The sequence below is a fragment of the Suricata suricatta genome, chromosome 9 (genome assembly GCF_006229205.1).
Source record: "Suricata suricatta isolate VVHF042 chromosome 9, meerkat_22Aug2017_6uvM2_HiC, whole genome shotgun sequence".
NCBI lineage: Eukaryota > Metazoa > Chordata > Mammalia > Carnivora > Herpestidae > Suricata > Suricata suricatta.
In genome coordinates, this window is record NC_043708.1 from 134,483,289 (window position 1) to 134,499,254 (window position 15,966).

Here is a 15,966-nt window from a genome sequence, read left to right on the forward strand (position 1 = left end):
GAGAGGTTAGAATCAGAGGGCCTGGGCCCCAGTCTCCCCCTAGCACCTCCTTTAATAACTCTGTGACCTTGGAAGGGTTGCTTATCCTCTCTGGGGCCTCAGTCTCCCCACCTGTGAGATGGGTGTGAGCCAAGCTTTCTCCCAGGATGGCTGGTAGGATATGTAACGTGGAATAGGTAAGGCACTCAGCATGGCGCCTGGCACACAATTAGCCCGGATACAAGGCTGCAGGCATCACGTGTGAGTCAAGACCAGAAGGAAACCTGGGGTTACAAATACAGATGGCGGGGAACAGTCTCTGCGAACCCCCACAGCCCTGCTGGAAAAAGCACACTCTGCAGTGCAGGGGGGAGGGGGGACGGGGGTCTAGGAAAAGCCACGATGTCAGTCACCAACCTTTTTTAAGACCGCCCTTGTCCCTGATCACGTGACACAGAGCTAGTTTGGTCCACCTGGGGCTAAGGCACAGGTGTCTCCCTCCGTGGAGCCCGGGCAGGGGTTCCTGAAGCGACCGCCCGACCCCGGCCCTCGATGTCCTCGCTGCAGGGTCCCTGGGACCCAGGCCAGGTAATCGGGGCCCTGGGGTGGGGAGGGAGCCGCCCCAGAGCCTCAAAGCCTGGGGTTCGGTGAGGTGTCACACCGTTCTTCATGGACGGGCCTAGGGACCCTCGGGGCAGGCTTTGGGAGGGTCTCGTTGGGCGGAGCCCCTCCCGGGAGCTGGTGGGCGTGCCTCGGGACTGGGGGCGGGCGGCTCGGCCGGGCTCCGGGCGAAATCAAAGCCGCCGCTCCCCTCCTCGCCACGCCGCACCCCTGCCGCGCTGCCGCGCACCTCCTCCTTTGTCACAATGTTTTTCAATCCGGTGAAGCAAACTGTCCAATTAGAGCCGGGGCCTCCAGCTTCCATCTTTGCCGACGTTTAATTAACATGCTCCTCTTGGCAGCTGCTGACAAGTTCCAGAAACAGGTTGTAAAGGGTTTTTGTCTTTACCCAGCATGGAAAATGAGGGGTGTTACATCGCAGGAACATGAATAGGTTGCATTTCAGCTCCCTCCTCCCCTCCTTCGCCTCCCCACCCCCCCTCCCCTGGCGCGGAGAATGAAGGCCTGAGTGTGTATGTATGTATGTGTGAATCGTGAAGGGGGCGGGAAGGGCGGATTTGGAGGCAGGAGAGACCTTCTCCTCCCTCTCCCCTCACCCCTTCCTCCCTGGAATCTTTGCTCCACGGAGGCTCTGGATTCTGCTTACTCTCCAGCTGGCACACTTTTGCCTCACGTCTCTTTTCTCCTCACAAAACCTCACTGTGCTGATTTCCATCTCTGGGTCTCTGCCCGGGCTGTGCCCGTGCCATCCTTCCGGTAAACTCCTATTCAGCCTCCAAAACCCGGCTCAGGGCACCCGCTCTGGGAAGCCACCTGGGCATGGAATGGCTGTCAAAAGTTCAGGGTGGATCCCGGTGTCAGGTGGGTCCTCAGCTAGACTGCGGGGTCCCTAAGGGTGGGAAGTGTGTGTAACTCAGCCCAGGGTGGTGGCTGGCCACAGGAAGCCTTCCCCCCACAGTGGAGGGAGGGCTGGCTGGCTTGACAGGGAGGAAGAGGGAAGGGTTGGGGTAGGGGATTGGCCCACAGGAGCCCTTCTCCCCTATTCTCCCACCCTGCCTAAGCACCCTTGAAACAGGGCAGGGTCACAGGGAGGGCACCGTGGGCATAGCAGTTTCCAGAGTGGGTGAGTTTCTGGGGTGGTTGGTGTAAAAAGTAAAGATGGGCCTTGGGGGAAGAGCCCAGCCCCAAAGCTGAGCCTGGCAGGGGGCCCCAAGCGAGGGCAGCCTCCAGCACCCCGAATTCCTCCTCTACAGCCCAGCAGTTGTGGGTGGCAGCTTGGAATGGAAGGTCAGGACAGGGGCGGGAGGCCAGGTCTTTGGGGTCCTCTGCCCCTCAAACTGGCCCTGTCGGAGCATTCACACCCATTCTACAAAGAACACCAAGAATGTTTATTCACTGAGGCTGCCTTCTGCATGGCACAGAGAGGCCTGCGGGCCCTGCGGGCAAGTGAGGGGCTGGTGGAGGGGCAGGGGGGGCAGAAGAGCCCAGCAGCTGGGCTGGTGGCTAAGTCGTCTCTTAGGAGGGCTCGGCCCGCTCCGGCCGCCAGGCCCCCTCCTGCCTGTTGTTCTCAGGATGTGGCCACCAAGACCCCTGGAGCCAGAACCAGGCTTGGATGCCTGCTTTGTCTCTAGCTCTTCCGTCTCCATTCTCAGGCAGGGCCCCTGGGATGAGGGGGAAAGGAAGTCAAGGGTGCCCTGGGCCAGGCCAGCAGGAAGGGCGCTGCCTGCCTTGGTCCTGTGTTCCCAGCTTGGTCAGCACCGCTCCTTTGGGAGGGCCCGGCCAATCTGTGGAGCCTGCAGGGAGAGAGCCAAGAGCAGCGGGCCACTGTGAGGTCCTGCCGTAACCCCTCGGGCACCTTTGCCTTTCCCGGACAGGGTGGGCATTAGAGGCAAGTGGTCCCGCCTTGGTTTTCTCTGACCTTAACCCCCCCACATCCTCTCTGCGACATCACTCGGTCTGGTGGCCCAGACCCAGGTCTTTCCAAGCTCTGACCTCCAAAGGGGATCAAATAGCACTAATGAGCAGAGACGGTAATGACCTGTCAGGACCCCAGTTTCTCCACTTGCACTCTGCGGCCTTGGAGAACCTGAACTTTCCTGAGCCTTAATTTTCTCATCTATTGGGAAGAGGGAAGTGGCACCTGTCTCCTAGAGCTCTTTGTGGAGGGTTAGATACAAAAGGCACGGGAACGGGCTCGGTGCCTTCCACACGGGGGCAAGGAAGTGGGAGCTGATGGGAAGAAGAGAGGAGAGAGAGAGAAGGAAGGAAGAACTAGCCTGAGTTGATGGACTGAATAGAGCCAGGCCTGTCAGTCCCACTTTTATACATGAGGAAATTGAGGCTCTGGCTCTGGGTGAAGAGATCCTCAAAGTCACAGCCAGCAAGCAGCAAAGCCAAGTGTGCACCCAGGTCACCCTTATATACTCCTTCCAGTTCCGAGTGCCTTCCACGTATTTCCGTGCCTGTCCAGGTTGCAAGGAGTCTGAGTGCCACCCCCCCCCCCACCTCGTGCCGACTCCGATTCAGGCAGGAGGGGCGGAAGCTCGCATCCCCATTTCTTGATGCTTTCTATTTTGCCCCTTTGATGGTGTCACCCAGTTCCCAGAGCTGGGCACCCACCGGGAGACCCTGCCCCTGCTCTCACCTGCTTCTCACCTGCCCTGGGGGTTTAAGGTTCTGAGGGCTTGAGGGTGGAGTCTTCAGGGTGTAAGACAGAGCTCTTCAGCTCCTCAGGCATCTGCGGAGAGAGGAGGGCAGCTCCAAGGGCCCTGCCCTGGGACGGGCGGGTGTCCCTGGTAGGACTAGAATAGCCCGGGCAAGTAAGGAGCAGCGTATGGTGTGTGGCAGGCGCCACCTTGTGATCACTGTGCAGATTGCATGTGAGGAGCAGGGCGGTCCTTCACACAGGTGTCCTGCCTCCTACATCAGGCTCGCCACTGTCCAGGGTGCTGGTGCCCTGCCGGGCAGGAGGCAGACTCCTTGCCCCACTAGAGCAACGGGAAGGCGTTCAACTGACAGACACAGCGACAATATGAGCGGCAAATGCACATGAGAGGCTGACAGCCCAGTTGGGGGTGGGGGGTTCTGGTCGTGTTGAACCCACTTTTGATAGATGAGCAGTAGTATGCCAGGGAGAGGCAGCGTGGCAAGCTCCCAGAATAGCAGGCATGTTCAAAAGGGGAGGTGAGATTGGGGGGTGGGGGGCAGAAATGGATTGGTAGGTGGAGTGGGAGTGGGGTGGATCAGCATTGTCTTGGCTTCAAGGCTTAGCTTTGGTCTTAAAGATTGCCTCAGGGGTACCTGGGTGGCTCAGTCGGTTAAGAATCTGACTTCAACTCATGAGGTCATGATCTCACGGTTCATGGGTTCAAGCCCCACATCAGGCTCTGTGCTGACAGCTCAGAGCCTGGAGCCTGCTTTAGATTCTGTCTCCCTCTCTCTCTGCCTCTCCCTCACTCATGCTCTGCCTCTCTCTGTCTCAAAAATAAAGAAACATTAAAAAAATTAAAGAAAAAAAAAAGATTGCCTCATCTGAGGCCCTGGGGAACATCTGTGTCACCCCGTCCTCTGGAGAGCCACCTCATCTCCTAGGAAAACCACCCAGAGGCCAGGGGCTGAGGGGACGTCCTGACGGGGGCTCACTTCCACTGACGCAGAATTACAGTCCCCAAAACTGAGCACTGCTGGAAGGTATGCAGCAGAGAGAAGGTGTGAACGTAGAATAAATTATAAAGATCAAAACAGACCAAGAGTGAACTTCTATATATGGGAAATGATAACATCTTTTAGTTTATTTCATTGGTGTTAAATCTGTGTGATTTCTAATTGTGGTGTCTAAAATAGTTTCAATTCTGACTTTAAATATGGGATGAAAATAATTATGCTGCTAAAAAAGAAAGTTTATTAAGAATGTAGTAATAGAGTACTTCTTAACATAAGGAGGAAGAGCAGGATCTCAAATTGGGCATATAATCTCCACTGTGTAAAAAAAATCGGGGTGCCTGAGTAGCTCAGTCAGTTAAGGATCTGACATCAGCTCAGGTCATGATCTCATGATTCTTGAGTTTGAGCCCCGCGTAAGGCTCTGTGTTAACAGCCTTGAGTCTGGAGCCTGCTTCCAATTCTGTATCTCACTCTCTCTCTGCCCCTCCCCTGCTCATACACACACTCTGTTTCTTTCTCAAAAATAAATAAACATTTAAAAAAATCTGTGCAGATTAAAAAAAAAGACTGGAGGGAAATATACCCAAAACATTAACAGTGCTTGAGTTATGGTGATAGGATTTCTTTCTATTTTTCTCTATTTCCAGATTTCCTTTAATGGGCTTCTATTCATTTTATAATTAAAAAATAATTTAAAGAGAATGAATTCAAAAGCATTATTTGTTATGTACATGAAATTGGCTTATAGTAGACATCAATTATAATTACCCAGAAAACTTCTGGTGTGGTTTAAAAATACAGAGCCAAGGAGCACCTGGGTGGCTCAGGCAGTTAAGCGCCCGACTCTTTTTTTTTTATTGTTTATTTATTATCAAGAGACAGAGAAACAGAGCATGGGCAAGGGAGGGGCAGAGAGAAGAAGACACAGAATCCAAAGCAGGCCCCAGGTTCTGAGCTGTCAGCACAGAGCCTGACGCGGGGCTCGAACCCACGAACCATGAGATCATGACCTGAGCTGAAGTCGGAAGCTTAACTGACTGAGCCACCCAGGCACCCCAAGTATTGACTCGATTTCAGCTCAGGCCATGATCTCACGGTTTGTGGCTTTGAGCCCCGCAGTGCAGAGCCCACTTGGGATTCTCTCTCCCTCTCTATCTGTCCCCTCGTCTCTCTCTCTCTCTCTCTCTCCCCATCTCAAAAAAAATATTTTAAAAATTAAAGTAAATAAAAATACAGAGTCACATGAAAGGCGCTGATGGGTAGACCCCTGTCACAGGGGTCACAGACGCAGGTCAGGTCCTGGCCCCCCCCCATGTCCTGAAAGGAGGGGCTGTGGAGGCGGGGGGGGGGGGGGGGGGGGGGGGGGGGGGGGGGGGGGGGGGGGGGGGCGGGGAAGCCTCCAACAGTGATTGGTCAGGAGGGAGGCCTGCCTGAAGTCACTGAAAACCCGAATCCTAGCATGTTTTTAAAGAAACAGAGTCCTGTGACATCCTACTACTTTCAACTTCTAGAACACTGTTTCTCAAGGTGAGTTTCTGTACCGATACAGAAAGCATTGGAGTGTCACAGAACTCAGTTTCTGGTCCAGAATCAGCTGGAAAGTTGTTCCCGTGCAGAGGCCCTCCGGAATCAGTCCTGGGCTGGGGCCTGGGAAGCTGCATTTTTTTTTTTTTTTTTTACAAGCTCTCCAGGTGAATCTTATGAGACCGAAGTGGAACACCACATCGTGGCTCGTAACCTGTGCTACAGATTGGATTCACCTGGGGGGAAAAACCGGACTCCGGGGGTGTCCAGGCCCCACCCCCAAGCCAATGAACTCCAGGCTCTGGGGGCTTGGAGAGCCTTCAAAAGGCTACGCAGATGATTCCAATGGGCCTGGAGGGTGGAGGTTCTCCGAGGCGGGCGTGGTTGTCACTAGAATCACGGGGAGGGCTTGTTGAAACACCGTGCTGGGCCCCAGCCCTGGATTTTGGATTCAGGAGGACTGGGTAGGATTCAAGAAATTTGCATTCCTAACAAGTTCCCAGGTGCCGTTGCTGATGGAGAGTGCAGGGGGCCGTACTCTGGGAATCACTGCTCGGGAATAAAGCCTTTAGCCCCCGGGAGACTCAGTCTGCAGATGGAGGAGGAAGGTGAGGCGGGCTCGGTCCCTAACTCTCGGCTTCCGGTCTCAACCCGGCTGGGCTGATGTGGGTGGGGTCTGTGGAGAAGGGCGCAACCCCCTTTGTGGAGCTCACCTCCCAGTAGACTGAGTCCTCAAAGCAGTTCCCGTCAGCAGGTTGTCCCCAGAATGGCAATTTCAGAATGATCCCTAAAGAAAGTTGGGGGTCACAAGGGGCCACTTCCTCTCTGCCTACCCAGCCCTTTCCCCCAGTTGGGAAGCTCCCCCGACCCTCCACCCCAACCCAGGCCCACAGCCACAAGTGCACAGGGTTCCTGGGGGCTCCGGGCTGACCGCTGGTGCATGCCAGTGCATCCCCCACCCACAGCGGCCCCACCTTCTCTGGCCCAGCCGCTCCCACTCACCCACGATGATGCCGCCCACCAGGGCCATCGCCAGGGACACAAAGAGGCCAGCAGCCTGAAACTTGCCCTGCATGCTTGAGTCCCAGGTAGTCTTGAAACCATCAAAGTCAAAGGCATTAGCAAGCCTGGGGTGGAGACAGAGCAGGTCAGGGCTCCACAGAGAGGCCAAGTAAGCACTGGCTGTTGCCCCACAAATGTGAGTGAGCCCCAGGGCTCAGGAAACCATGGCCTGAGCCTCCCCAGGTGCACTGGGCAGATCAGATGGTCTGAGGCTCCTGAGGAAGGACAGAGGTTGGGGATAGAGGCCCACGGACAGTGGTTCAGGTTGGGGAAGGCTAGGGGTAGAGACGCAATGTTGGCCCCAGAGGAACAGCAGGAAGGAAGAATGGAGAAGGAAGGAGGGAGCCCAGCCTGCCCCGCACCGCCTCCGTGCTCACCCTTTTGCTCCATACACACTAGCGTTGGCGCAGGATGCCGTCACAGCCCCCACAATGCCGCCTATGATGCCAGGCATGCCATGCAGGTTGTGAATGCCACATGTGTCCTGGATCCGCAGCTTTGACTCCAGGAATGGCTGGAGAGGGGAGATGAGGGTGGCAGGGGTGTGGGGAGGCCAGAATTCCAAGGCTCCAAATACCCAGAGACCCAGGATCCTTCAGGCCCCAGATCCCCACCTGACCCCCGCCAGTTAGAAACAGAGACCCCAGGATTCCCCAGTCCCTGGCCTGGGACCCTCACCGTCAGGTACACAAATCCCAGGGTGGAGATTATGCCGCAGAGGAAGCCGACGATGAGGGAGCCGTATGGCATGAGCATCATTTCAGCAGCGGTGCCCACGGCCACCCCTCCCGCGAGCGTGGCGTTCTGGATGTGCACCTAGTAGGGAGGGCCGGAGCTCAGTCCCCTCCCAGAGCCCGCACCGGCACGCTGTGGGTAGGGGCCATCTGGCTCTGGGAGGCACAGGTGACTCTCGGTGCACCTCAGCCGGCCAGGAGCCTGCAGAGGGCCCCGGGCCCAGCTCCTGTGTTCCTGCACCAGCAGTCTGGGCACGGTGCATGGGCACAAGTCATGCGTCTGTGCCTGTGAGCCCTATCAGCATGTCTGCACGTCCCCTGTGCATCTGTGTGCGCAGGTTGGCATGTCGGGTGGTCTCTACGTGATATTCGCCCACATCAGCCCTGTTCGTGCGCAAGCGATCATTTCAATCCGTCTCTACAACAAGCCCCGGAGGTAAGAGCAGCGGTCGTTTGATGTCTGTGCAGATGAGGGAGTCAGGTGCAGGGAGGCGACATGGCTTGTTCAAGAGCACGCAGCTAGCAAGGGGCAGAAACGCATCTTGATCCGGGTCTGTGTGGAGCCAGAGCCCCTGACCTTGACCCTGTTCTGTGTCCTTGCCTGCGTGGCGGTGCTGGGCGCACACAGGTGCCTGTCCGATTCTCTGCCCCCTGACACCTGAGTCCCTACCTCTCTGTGGGGTGACTGTCCAGTGTATCCAGGGGCTCAGGGCAGTGTCCCAGCACGCATGTGCCCATGTCAAGACTACGAGATGGAGAGGTGGTCTTCTTTTTATAGAAAGATTTACCAACGTCTATGGGCTGTGGCCCCTCCCCACTAACAGCAGAGCAGTCTGTCCTGGTGATGTGACAGGAAGGACCCTGGGAAGCCAGATTCCCTCACCCACCTCCCAGGGGCGGGCACAAGGCATCAGAGGGCTTTCCTTTCTGAGTGTAGGGATGAGGCAAGTGGAGGTAGCTTTAAGGAGGCTGGGGCACCTGTGTGGCTCAGGCGGTTAAGATTCTGACTCCTGACTTTGGCTCAGGTCATGATTTCATGGTTCGTGAGTTCGAGCTCCACATCAGGCTCCACGCTGACAGTGCAGAGCTTGCTTGGGATTCTGCTTCTCTCCCTCTCTCTCTGCCCCTCCCCCACTTGTGCACTTGCTCGTGCTCTCTCTTTCGCGCACGCGCTCTCTCTCTCTCTCGCCCCCGCCCCCCATCTCAAACTTTAAAAAACAAAAGGCTGAGGGCCAGTGTTTGGAAGATCAGAAGCCTGATACAGGGGAAGTGCTCCTGGTAACACTACAGGGCAGGTCAGATGGGGTGCTCAGCCCAGAACAGCTGTCAGCACCCCAGGCTGTGGGGAGGGGAATGAGGAGGAGGAGCCGCTCATCCAGAGCACCCGGTGCAATCAACAACCTCTGGGGATCTGGTTCTGGGCTCTGCCGAAAACCAGCTATGTAATCTGAACAAATCACTTGCCCCCAAGCCTCAGTTTCTTCATCTGCAGGATGGGTGTGATAATCCCAATGCTGCCTACCTCAAAGAGTGGTTGGAAGGGTGTGGTGATCAGTTCCCACTGGGGGTCGGAGTCCCCCCTTCCCCCTCCCCAGGGCTCCCCATGCTCCCCGCCCCCCTTGCTCACCATGTCCAGCTTGCCCTTTTTGTGCAAGGCGCTGGACAGTGCCACCGAGGTGAGCACACAGGCTGCCAAGGAGCAGTAGGTGTTGATCGCAGCGCGGTGCTGGGCGTCTCCGTGTTTGGACACGGCGGAGTTGAAGCTGGGCCAGTACATCCACAGGAAGAGGGTGCCTAGCCCGACCACACAGGGCCAGCGGGCCCAGGAGAAGAGGGATTAGATGCGCCCAACAGAGCTTAGGCAGACCTCCTGCCCTTTTCAGTTCGAGAAACATCAGATGACTCACATGCCCCAGCAGCTTCCCACCCCCCAGCTGGGGGCTTTTCCTACACCAGGCCTGCCTGCCTTCCTGACTCTGCTCCAGGAGGTCTAGCCTTACCTGTAACTGGGCTAAATGCCTCCCGCCTTGCTCCCACAGCGCCATGGGGCAGAATCTTCCCCCCACTGCGGGGAGATGATCTGGTGACGGTGCCACCGCTTCCGCCGCACTGTGAGGAGCTCCTGGAAGGCTGGGCTAGGTTTTAGGAGACCAGAATGGGGGACTGATACATGTTCTCTGGAGTGAATGGACGCAAGGGCCAGGAATTCACACCTTGCCCTAACCCCGGGGATGGAGTCACCAGTTCCTAGTCACCACTTTGTCTGCCTTAGGGCACTCTAGGGAAAACAGCATGGGTGACCAGCTTCTTCTAGCTCCGTGGGGAAAAGCGACCATCATCTGGGATCCTGGAGGCGTCTACAGGCAACCTCCTCTGCCCTTTCCCCAAAGGGAACTGGCTCCCACCCTCCAGACCACGTGGAGATCAGGTATAATTATGGGAGCCTGAACTCCTCATGGAGACCCTCAGCCATTATGGTGGTCCTCACCCCTCACGGTGGCCCTCAGTCATCGTGATGGCCCTTACCCACCATGGTCACCTTCACCCATCGTGGCGGCCCTGAATCATGATGGCAGCTCTCACCAATCATAGCGAAGAGGTCCGAGTGGTACACAGCACTCTGCCTCTCCTTGCTCTGATGTAGGCTGGGTCGGTAGAGGATCCAGGTCACTGTGAGCCCAAAGTAGGCACCAAATGTGTGGATGGTCATAGAGCCCCCTGCATCCTTCACCTGGAGTACAGAGATCTGTGAGGCTCTGATTCCGTCTCTCGCTCCCACCTGTTAGCTCTTTCCTTCCCCACCAAACACACACACACACACACACACACACACACACACACACACACACACACAGGTCCATCCGTCTCTCATTCCACAAGATGCAGGATGGGAGCCCGGAGCCCCTACAGACCTAGCAGTTCAGAAGGGGAGAAAGCGGGGACCCCTGAGCGCAAGCTGTGAGCCTGTCAGCAAAATGCCAGGGCATTCTCACCGAGCAGATGGGACTGTGCCCAGATTGGGGAACCCAGCCTTAGAGAGGACCTTGGCCAGTCACAGCGAGAAGAGGTGAAGCAGACCTAGAGCCCAGAGCAACCCCCTAGTTTGTCACCAGCTTCCACTTTATCTTAATTCCTGGGAGCCCTGCCCTTCCCTCCGCAGCCCCCCGCCGCTTTCCATCTGTCTTTCTACACAGCCACTCCCGGCCCAGCACCTCTCAGTCTACACTGCCCTTCCTCATTCCCCCAGAATCTTATCCTATGACCACCTCCCAGCTGACCTTCCACCACCCACCCCCTCCCCACCCTCCTGTCTCCCGCCCCCACAGTCAGAGCACATAGATAGCTTTCTTCCTCTTCTGTCCCTCTCTGCCCTCCCCCACTCTGTGCCTCTGGACTTCTTTAGATCTCAGGGTCCTCATTTGCAAAGTGGGGGAGATGGCGGTGACCTAGCAGGGCTGTCTGGAGGGTTAAACCAGACAACTTGGGTAAAGCTCCCGGCGGGCGCCTGGCACCCAACAGGCGCTTGGTGGACTAGCCTTCCTCCGCGTGCCCCCACCTCCCCTCTCTCCAGCCTCCGCTTCCTCCCACTCAGAACCCATCTCGGGGAATAGTCAGAATCATGGACTTGCTCCTCCACTTTAGATGGGGAAATCAGCCAGACTGGTAAGTGAATGGTCCAAGGTCACACAGCTTAGCTGTGGGGCTGTTGACATGGCTGGCTGTCGTGGTTCCCGGCCTGGTGGGTGCTCCTCCTAGCTGTGGGCCTGGGAGGAGCCCCCTTGCCCTCTCTGAGTCTCAGCTTTCTCGTCTGTAAAGTGGGGGTAATAACCGTGCCTTTCTCAGAGACGAGGCTTCAGTGAGATAAGCCTCATGAAGTATTCAGAGCAGGTCTCGGCCAAGGGCGAGGGCTCCTTATGTGTCAGCAGTGACTGTCGGACTTTAACCGGCCCAGACACAGGCCTAAAGACCGTCAGGCATTAAAACATTTTGTAGCGGGAGGCTGGATGGCTCAGGCTGGGAAGTGTCTGACTCTTGATTTCAGCTCAGGTCACGATCTCGCGGTTCGTGAGATCAAGCTCTGAGTCGGGCTCTGCGTTGATAGCAAGAAGCCTGCTTGGTTACTTGAACTCGCTCGCTCACTCGCTCGCTCTCTCCCAAAAAAACATAAAAGAATTTCTGTAGCAGACCGGGAGGATTCTTGAGGGCCTCTTGACTCATGCCCCAGATACTGTATTCTCAGCCTGTTTCAGATCATGCCCGTTTGCCCCACTGTGCACCGCTCGCCTAGCCTCACTTCTTTTTTGCTCACACCTCCCACCCCACTCTGACCCTAAGGCCTGTGGCCTCCCTGCCCTCCTATCTGTTGAATCGCTTTCTCCTCCTCCTATTACCCCAGCCGCAGCCCCGTTATCTCTCATCAGGACGGTCCAAGAGAGCCTCTCAGGCCTCCTGGCTCCCAGCCGCTCTCCTACCATGGCCAAAGTGCCGTTTCCAGCACATGTCTGTGCCATGCCCCCCGTCCAAAACTTTCCAGAGCTCCCTGCTGCCATCACAACAGAGTTGCCCTCGCGACTCTGTCACCCAATCCCCAGGAGCCTTGATGATCCACGTCCCGCCCCCTTCCTCCACCACCACCCCCTCCAAGCCCTCCCCCAGCTGGAGCCCCCAGAGTCCTCTCACTGCCGGCCTCCCCCAAGGCCTTCGCACTGTTTCCTCCGCCTCAGCCCTGTGCCTGGTTATTTTGCACTTGACTTCTAGCTTTGACATCTCCTCCGCCGGGAAGCCTCCCAGACCTGCCGTGCTGGCTCAGGCACCTCCCTCCTCATCACACGGCATGGCGACTGTCTATGCACCTCCTGGCTTCCACTAGATCGGGAGCTCCTCGGGGTCTAAGCAAGAGTGCCTGGAGCCTTGCAGTCAGACCCCCAAATTCACTGACTTGGTAAATATTTGTTGAGTACTTGTTACTGTCGTTGAGCACACACTTGGCATTGAGCTAGATGCTGGGGATACAGATGGTCCAGGCAGATCAGGTTTATCAGAGAAGGAGAAACGTTATGAAGAAAATAAACCAAGTCCATGTGAGAGATAGTGACTAGGGGTGGGACAGGGGAGTAAGATAGAGGGCAATGCTGGGTAAGGGGGAGAATCTGGGAGGGCCTCTCCGAAGAGGTGATGTTCCAGCTGAGACCTCAGTAATGAGAAAGACTGGGGGACAAGCATTCCAGGCAAAGGAAATAACAAGTGCAAAGGCCCTGAGGTGGGGCCAAGCTTAGTGTGTTGGGGAACAGATAGGAGGGTATGGCCAAAGCTCAGAAAGATGGGGAGAGAGATTATAAACTTGGAGAGAAAGGCTGGGGCCCGAACACGTAGGGCTTATAACAAATTTGGATTTTACTTGAAGTGAACATTTAAAAAGCACTGGAGGGTTTTATTCAGGGGGATGGTCTTCTCCGCATTACTAACAGGTCTCCACTGGCCTGACCTGGTGAGTGGGGCAAAGGTGAAGATAAAGAGATAGGTTAGGACAAAGCAATATGGTGGCTTGGGTCAGTCTGGTGGCTGAAGAAAATGACAGAATGAATGACTGAATGTAGTGTAACCCAAAAACAGAACAAAACGAAAAATACTCTACCCCGTGTCAGGGGTGAGGGTGTTCCAGGTGGAGTCCAGATGTAGAGGAGTTGGGGCTAAGAAATGGGTGAAGTCTCTGAATGACCTTCACCCCTGCAAAGGTACCAAAGAAGTATCTGAGCTAGAGTCAGAGGTCTAAGGTGCCCCTTGCTTGGGTCATTGAATTGGCCAACTTTAAGAGACATCATTCCTACCATAATCCATGTGAATGTCACTTCTAGAGTTGTGCAGTGCACAGCCTATGTAATTGTACATGTCCACCTTGGCCATTCGCCAAGGATTCTTCCTTCTAGATGTGCCCCCTCAGTTAATTGGGTCCTTTACTTGGGAGGCCAATCCTGGAAATGTGGTGTGTGTGTAAGAGTATGTTTGGGTGCGGGGGCGGGGGAGGGGGTGGTGCATCTGGGTGGCTGGGTCGGCTAAGTATCTGACTCTTGATTTTGGCTCAGGTCGTGATCTCACGGCTCATGGGACTGAGCCGTGTATCAAGCTCTGTAACGTCAGCTCATGCTGCTCTCCCCCCCTCTCTCAGATAAATAAGCATTTAGAAAAAGCGACTGTGTTCAGGGACATCCACTCTTTCCACCCAATACGCAGGAAAGAGAAAAGAGGGTGACAGCTGACACGAGGGACCCCTGCTCTGCCCAGATGCTGGGCTGAGCAGCTCTGCCCAGTGAATATCGTGACTCTCACTTTCGAAATGAGGAATCTGATGCTCAGAAGGGTAGGTGACTTGCCAAGGTTGAACCGAACCCAGCTGGCATGTCTCCCCAGCTCTCCCTCTTTCTATCTCCCCGACGTCACCCCCATGTCCCTTCCGTCTCCACCCCGTGGTGATCCCTGCTCACCTCTAGCAGGCTGAGGAGAATAAACTCATTCACTGAAAAGAGGGTCACTTGGAAGAGAGTCATGATGAGGAGCTGGACAGGGCTGACTTTGCCCAGAACTGCCCCAAAGGCCACGCAGACGGAGCCCACGCAGAAGTCCGCGTTGATGAGGCTGTGGGAGACAGGGCAGGGGAGCGGGGGCTGAGGCAGCAGCAAAAAGCGGCGCTCCACGCCCTGGGTTTGAACCTGGACTTTGGCCATCTGTGGATTTGGACTTGTGGCTTAACCTTGCTGCGCCTCCGTTTCATGATGTGGTCATGGGCCATAACATCCTAAAGGTCCTCTAAGAATGAAAAGAAATAACAGGCGAAGGGTCCGGCACAGCAAAGGCGCACACCGGATGTCATACCCTCCCTTCATGGCCCCTTGCAGGCAGCTTTGTGGTCAAGGCACCCAGGTCATCTGGCTTCTGTTGCCAAACATGCCGCATATTTGGAGCCTTGGCCTGCCCTCCATCCTCACCTGCCTTTCCGGAACCTCCTCTGGCTGCCTCCTCTTTCAGGAAGCCTTCCTTGATTCCTCCACCCACATGTGATCTCTGCCTCTAGGCTCTTAGATCTCACTCTATACACACCTCTTGGGTTGGTTACCAGGGCTCTGCTTGGGTTTGAGTTCTCATGTCCTTACCTGAGAGAGAGAGAGGATCTGTGTCCAGGGGAGAGAGAGGGTTTCCTCCAGGAGGTAGGGAGCTGGGGGCTGGATGGAGGGAGCAGGGAGCCCAGCAGAGAGAACAGAGGCAGAGGAGCACCTAGGTCTCCCTTAAGGCTGGACCCTGAAAGCCTGGCCAGCCAGCAGAAGGCTGACAGAGAGGCAGCCAGCCAGGTGGATGTCACGTGGCCAAAGGAGAGCCTGGTTCCATCCGTGTGCCTTCTAACCCAGCCCTTCCCGTGCTCGGCCAGCAGCAGAGCTGTCCTGCGTGTCGACAGAGAGTCAGGAGAGTAGTTAGTGGGGGTGGGTGTAGGGATACAGCCAGAGGACAGGCCCCTGCCGCCTGCTCAGGGGTGTGTGTGAATCAGGAGGTGAGAAGTAAGAAGCCGGCTGAGGGCCAGTTCTGTCGGGTCCCTTCCAAGACAGAGGATGCTCGTTGGAACGTCTACTTCCTTATGTGCCTTGTTCACGGCTGTGCCCAGGCCTCACGCAGGCCCTGCTGAGTGCATCATAGTAGTTACGGTGCCAGGCACAGAAATACCTGCCTAGTACTGCATATGGCCTCCTGTGCCACACAGGTCCTGTACTAGCCACACCCTGTAGACGGACCATGGAGGCTTAGAGAGGCCGAGTTATTTGCTCATGTTCCCATTACTGTAGTCAGATGACCCACGACAGAGGTGACCACTCAGGAATGAGTGGCCGACCTTGGGGCTCAGCTGCCTGGAGATGGGGGTCCAGATGTCACATTGCAGGAGGGCCCTGGGAGTCTGGGGCAGAGCCTGTAGACGAGCTACGACTCTAGGTGGCCGGTGGGACCTGGAGGTCTCTTCAGTAGGGACCAGAGCCAGGAGGAGAGTCTGGAGACAACATGATCATCCGGTCCTGAGCTCCAAAACTGGCTCCAGCTCAGTTGCTGAAAATCAATCCCCTGAAAGCCAATTTGCGGAAACTCAATTTGTCCAGTGAACCGACTCGCCCAATAACTGGTTCGCCAAAACCCTGCCAACGCACAAAGTTTATACTAATTCTCTTCGGGGATTTTTTAAACAGTTGTATACTTTTGTTTTTCATTCAGCCATAGGTCTTGTGCTGTGGTGGCCAGTGAAATATATTATGGGTGTTTTCAGACTTTGGAACTACAGCCTTGGGAGTGAGACGTTCTTGTCAAAGATTTTATACAAAAGACTGATTTATTGGCTCCAACACATTTT

At 55.8% G+C, this 15,966-nt stretch overlaps 1 protein-coding gene across 8 annotated transcripts in view; it reads right to left on the reverse strand.

The window, feature by feature from the left end:
* Positions 1–226: 226 nt before the first annotated feature.
* Positions 227–15,966, reverse strand: part of RHCG (Rh family C glycoprotein) — a 24,537-nt gene continuing 8,797 nt past the window's right edge. Inside the window, exons 3-11 of one of the 8 annotated variants that reach the window (XM_029952675.1) lie at positions 14,066–14,216; positions 10,167–10,314; positions 9,211–9,377; positions 7,528–7,665; positions 7,227–7,363; positions 6,790–6,914; positions 6,501–6,574; positions 3,256–3,337; positions 227–944 (exon numbers count right to left, since the gene is read on the reverse strand). In XM_029952675.1, the coding sequence (XP_029808535.1) occupies positions 3,269–3,337; positions 6,501–6,574; positions 6,790–6,914; positions 7,227–7,363; positions 7,528–7,665; positions 9,211–9,377; positions 10,167–10,314; positions 14,066–14,216 (1,009 nt within the window). In that variant the 3' untranslated portion in view covers positions 227–944; positions 3,256–3,268. The other 7 variants (XM_029952673.1, XM_029952672.1, XM_029952674.1 and 4 more) reach the window with 7 other exon arrangements.